Source organism: Gavialis gangeticus, unplaced genomic scaffold, assembly GCF_001723915.1.
Source record: "Gavialis gangeticus isolate Ggan-Ray unplaced genomic scaffold, GavGan_comp1, whole genome shotgun sequence".
In the NCBI taxonomy this organism is placed as follows: Eukaryota; Metazoa; Chordata; order Crocodylia; family Gavialidae; genus Gavialis; species Gavialis gangeticus.
The window spans coordinates 46260648-46266234 of record NW_017728996.1 but is presented as its reverse complement, the minus strand read 5'-3'; the positions used below and the strand labels follow the sequence as shown (position 1 = coordinate 46266234).

Below are 5587 nucleotides of genomic sequence, written 5' to 3'. Positions count from 1 at the left end.
AGCTGCACTTTTGTCTGTACCCGCTAAGGCTGTGTGTGTCCACACCCTTGTTTTTGGTGCCTTTTGTGTGAGACATCTTACCAAAGTGATACCTAGGTTAAACCAGTTGTGTAAGTCTTGAACAGACAAACCAGATGCTTTTAAAATTAGGGTTTTTTTGTCAAAAAAAAAAAAAAAAAAAGTCAAATCTCTGATGTTTAAGGACATTAAGCATATGGCTTTCAGTAAAAAAGGTTTCTTTGCCTTCTTCAACAGCATGATAATTTGAGTGTGGTAGTTTTGCAGCAAAAATTATTAAATAATTCCAGTTCAGTCTTTAACAGTCTACAGACCTAGACAACACCCAGATTTAATCTTCAAACCACCTCTCACTGTCCAGCTGGGTAACACCTTGGGGGAAAAAGTGTGTTCAGATAATTAGGTTATTTTTGACCACTTCCTCAGTTCTATTTCTGATATGCTGACAAGTTTAATTGCGTGGTTATAAATGGTTTTGTAAGTAATTATAAGCCAAGCTCTGCAAACCAAAGGAGAGAAGATTAAACATGAAAACATCCCTTTTCACCTACTGTGTAATGCCAGTTTAGCATGCTGAACCCAGATACCTTAATGATGAGTACCTTACAAATGCCATCATACGTAAAGCCTTCTGCATATAATTTATTTCACTTAATTGGGGAAAGACTGGTAGAGATGAGCAAGTTTTCACAACCAAGCAACAGTGTAAAATGATGTTATGAGGTTTCGGTAGCAGGCAGCCTACAAGAGGGGCTGTCAGCTGAGACATAATCAGAAAATTCAGATAACAGCTCACCTACTGCAGGACATAGGAACCGGAAGTAATGTTCCAGTATTTGGTATGAAACCCAGAGATAGATGTAGTCTTAATGGAGTACCTTTGTATTACATATTTATAGATCACACAAGGTCTTGAAGGAAATATTCTTTTTTATTACAATCACACGCAAAATGTCTGCCAGTATGTATGTATGTATTCACTGCAATTCTGTTTGTAATGGGTTCACTGTTAAAGGAGGCAAATATCTAAATTCTCTATACTTTAGTTTTTGTTTCAAGGTGATTATGGTTGTTTGATTAGCTACATAATAGCTAATTCAGACAGCTGGCATACAGTGCCATGGTCTATTGCAACCCACAATTCCATAGCTATAAAATTGAGACCTAGCTGGAGAAATATCCTTCTGGCACCATCAGCCTGCACAGAGCACTTTATTATTATTACTGCTCAGTATTAGCTCCATGTACAGTACAGACAAGCAAAACAAAGACAGCCTGGGCCCCAAATTGCTGCTTATTCTCTGCCTTGAATCATAGAATCATAGAAGTCGGGTCAGAAGGGACCTTGTCGGACTTGAAGATCTACCCCCTGCCTGGGCAGGAGAAAAGCTGGGCTCAGATGAGTCCAGCCAGGTAGGCATCCAGCCTCTTCTTAAAGACCCCCAGGGTAGGAGCCAGCACCACTTCCCTTGGAAGTTAGTTCCAGATCCTAGCCGCCCTGACTGTGAAGTAGTTCTTGCGGATGTCTAATCCTAAACCTACTCTCCAACAACTTGTGGCCGTTTATTCCTTGTTATACCAGGGGGCACTAGAGGAAACAGTGTCTCTCCCAAACTCTTCTGTTCCCCCCTAGTGAGTTTATAGACGGTTATCAGGTTCCCCCTCAGCCTTTGCTTGTGAAGGCTGAACATGTTCAGGTCCCGCAGACTCTCATTGTAGGGTCTGCCCTGCTGCCCCCTGATCATGCGGGTGGCCCTCCTCTGGACCCTGTCCATGTTGTCCACATCCCTCTTGAAGTGGGGCACACAGAACTGGATGCAGTACTCCAGCTGTGGCCTGACCAGTGTTGCATAGAGGGGAAGGATCACCTCCTTGGCCCTGCTTGATATGCACCTGTGGATGCACGACAAGGTCCGGTTAGCCCTGCCAACCGTGACCTCGCATTGTCGGCCCATGTTCATCTTGAAGTCAATAATGACTCCAAGATCCCTTTCTGTCTCTGTGCTCTCAAGAAGGGAATTTCCCATCTTGTAAGTGTGCTGCTGGTTACTACTGCCCAAGTGCAGCACCCTGCACTTGTCAGTATTGAAACACATCCTGTTTTTGTTAGCCCACCCCTGTAACCTATCCAAGTCTTGCTGCAGTCTTTCCCTCCCTACTAGCATGCTCACCTCACCCCAAATTTTGGTATCATCAGCAAATTTAAACAGCCAGCACTGGGAAACCATCCTTCTCTGCAACTTCTGTTACCTTCTTTATGTAAGACATTAGCCTATGCCAGGTACTTCTATATATGCTTCAGGCCAGGATTAGAAGTGGATAGAAATTCTGGCAGGGAAGTCATAAGAGTGACAATTCGTGGAGGTGAGAGAGTTCAAGATATTGAAGGAATGCTTCAAAGGATGGCGGGGGCAGGGGGGTTGCGGTACTTAGTTTCTGACCAAAGAGATGGATTAAAAGCTATTATGGGTGGGTGCTGATTCATTTATGTGAAACCGTCCCAGTGATTGTTGTTGCATTTTCATATAGATGTTCATATAGATTTCTTTTTGGCTTTAAGATCTTGACTCCAGACTGTATGTGTCTCCTCACTTTGTCCATTTCTAGTCATCAATTGAGCTTCTTAACTGTGGGTTTGCTTCAGTTTAAATGTGAGATTTTGGAAAACAGTAAGTTCATTCTGTCCCCAGGAAATAGTTTTCTTTAAGTAAATCCCTGAAGGGTTTTATTGTCTCAAAATGCTAAAGGGAGATCATATGGTCTATTGGGTAAATACTATGATTTTTTTGGGAAGGATTCCCAAATACCAGTCACCTGAGAGACTAGAAATGCTCTGACCTGTAGAGAAGTCAAGCTTTTGCATGCAAAATGCTCAGATTTGCTTAAGAGATCTTTGTTAATGTGTGAATGCAATGTGGGGGAGGGAAAAGGAACCCGGACAGATCTATGACAAGGATCTCAGAGATTTTTGAGGCGGTCAGATCTTGAAAGGGAGAAAGAGAAGATCAGGCAGGCTGGGAGATGGGATGGGGGATTAATTTCATATGTGCCAGTTGCTTGGGAGTCTAGGATGTGATTGGCAGCTCCTAATTAGAGCTCGGCTATTTTGGGTGGTGCTGCTACAGTGAAAGGCTTCACTTATTTTATTTTTAAACATGGAAGATGATGAAAGAGAGCTGTCCTAGGCAGAAGGTAGGGTGGGGGATGCACCATATAAATCAGTGGTTCTCAACCATTTTAGACTTGACACACCCCTCGGCAAATGCCAGCTCTTAGCGTTCACTCTTTTTTAATTATAGAAAAATAATAGGGCAATTCTTCTGTTGCAAAGAACTCAGAAAGATCAAAATAGGTCAGAATGTTTTTAACACTAGAAATTGCGATGTGAAAATTATGGGTTTATCTTTTGAATCATGGTTGCACACCTAACAATGCTAACATTGTGCAGCATACTGCAGCACCTTTGAAAATATCCCAAGATATCACAGGGTGTCATAGCACCCTGGTTGAAACTCACTGATGCAGACTAGCTGAATCAGAGATGAATAAGCTTTTGTGAGCAACAGCTCACTTCATAAGTGGCATCTGACAGGGTAGGCTGTTGCTCACAAAGCTAATGTATTTTTGATTCAGTTAGTTTATAAGGTGCATGAAAGAACTGATAAGGTCTGACACAATCCATCAAAGAGAGCAAAGGCCACACTCCGTCTGTTATCTAATATCACCTCATTGCCTTTGGATCCAATGCAAAGTTGGGGTTGTGGAAGACTTGGGGTTTAACAAATCATAGGAGGAGTTGGTGATGATTGGTAAGGGCATATATTTTGTTCATGTCAGAATGGTTTTTAGAGCTATGTTTTGAGTTTGACTTTCTATCAGTTCTCTTTGATGATAATTATGCGTAAAGAAGAAATAAGGAGTCTCCATCCTTGTCCCTTTGTGCCTATTAGATGAACCTCCATACTGTGTTGTACAGCTAAGACCTAGGTATAGTAAAAGTGTCTTTATTCAAACCACTAAAATACATATATCTGCCCCCCAAATGGTACACAGTCAGCAAGGATGTCAAAGTTGCTTACACCATTGAAGAAGAAAATTGCTTTTTGGTAGAAAAGGCCATGGAAGTGATTAAAAAACCTAATCGGGGGTGGCACAAAATTACAGAGGGATGTTCCTCATTTTCCACTCTTGAAAACAATCTTTTAGTGCAGTGAAGTGGATTCTTCCTCTTTTCTCTCCTCCATGCTTCTAATGTTGAAGAACTCCGTTCAATGCATAATGTTGATAGATAAGTCAGTGGCAGTGAGGAAGAAGGAGGGAAGAGAGGAGAGAACTTCGTGAAAAAAGAACCCCCTCTAGCCCCTCTGGGAAAAAACTGCTTCAGTGTGGAGGGAAAGATGTAGAAAAAATGTCATTTTGTTAGGCCCCAAATGATGATTTTAGAAGTCATGGGCTCTTCTTGGTCAGTCATGGCTGGCCATATCCAGTATTTTGAGTAATAAGGTACCTTTAAACTAGAGCCTTGAAACAAGTGCAGCTTTTCATCAAAGCTTTTCAAGGTAGGACCCTGGCACAAATCCTTGTTGACCATTCCTCTCTGCTGTCCACCAGCCATCCTCGCCTTCTTCAATGACTGCTATGATGTCTCCTTCATTGATATCCAGTTCATCCATGTTCTAAAAGAAGACACAATTGGGAGAGTGGAGATATGACTAGCATCAGTATTGGGACTCTCCTATACATTGTTTATGTTGTGTTGTTTATCCTAATTCTAGTGGTCTTGTCATTCAGTTGTACCCTTGGGTGTATCCTGACAAATGGCATGCTGATAATGAACTGAAACATCAGACAGTGAGAGTTTGTCTGGTTATAGTAAGGCCATCGACTTTCTCCCATCTCCTGAAGATCTCCAGGTCAGAACAAAACTACAAACGCCCTCTATTCTTCTCTGGCTCTGACTATACCTTGTTTCATAAGAATATCTTTTGCCAGAAGGGATCCAACTGCAGTGGCATCCTGAACAAGCAACCAACCAACCATGCTTCTTTGTCACCTACAAGAGTTGCTAAATGAAACAGTACGAGGCTTAATCTCCAAGGGATATACAATTACTACATCCACTGATGCCAACTCAGCACAGATGTCTTAAGTTTCCTGCATAGTCCCTGATATTGAGCATTGGTGACTAAATGTCTGTGTAATTATTATTCCTGAAATGAGATTCCCCTGTTCCCCTTCTCCCCTCCCCAAGGAAACTGGAATAATAAGTCTGGCTAGCAGTTCATTCAGTGGGGCTGCCCTGTCTTGTGTAGGAAAGGGCAACCATCTCAGTACTCAAGTGCCATAAAATATAAACAGTAATAACATAGGATATAGTAAATGTGTCAGTTAAATCTGAATATATTGCTTGAGAGAGAGTTAGATAGGGTCAAAGGATCCCAACAAGATAGGCATTCAAATGTTTCTTGAAGGTGTCCAGAGTAGGTGCTTGCACCACTTCTGGAGGGAGTCTATTCCAGGCTTTATGCCTTGGACAGTGAAGAAGTTTTTCCTTATGTCCAGCCTAAAA

At 41.9% G+C, this 5587-nt stretch overlaps 1 protein-coding gene across 2 annotated transcripts in view; it reads right to left on the bottom strand.

Moving 5' to 3' along the window:
- Positions 1-3333: 3333 nt before the first annotated feature.
- The window catches only part of PSTPIP1 (proline-serine-threonine phosphatase interacting protein 1), a 124484-nt gene continuing 122230 nt past the window's right edge, over positions 3334-5587 (bottom strand). For both annotated transcript variants that reach the window (XM_019504428.1, XM_019504426.1), the window contains exon 15: positions 3334-4694. In XM_019504428.1, the coding sequence (XP_019359973.1) occupies positions 4563-4694 (132 nt within the window). In that variant the 3' untranslated portion in view covers positions 3334-4562. The remainder of the gene's footprint in view (positions 4695-5587) is intronic.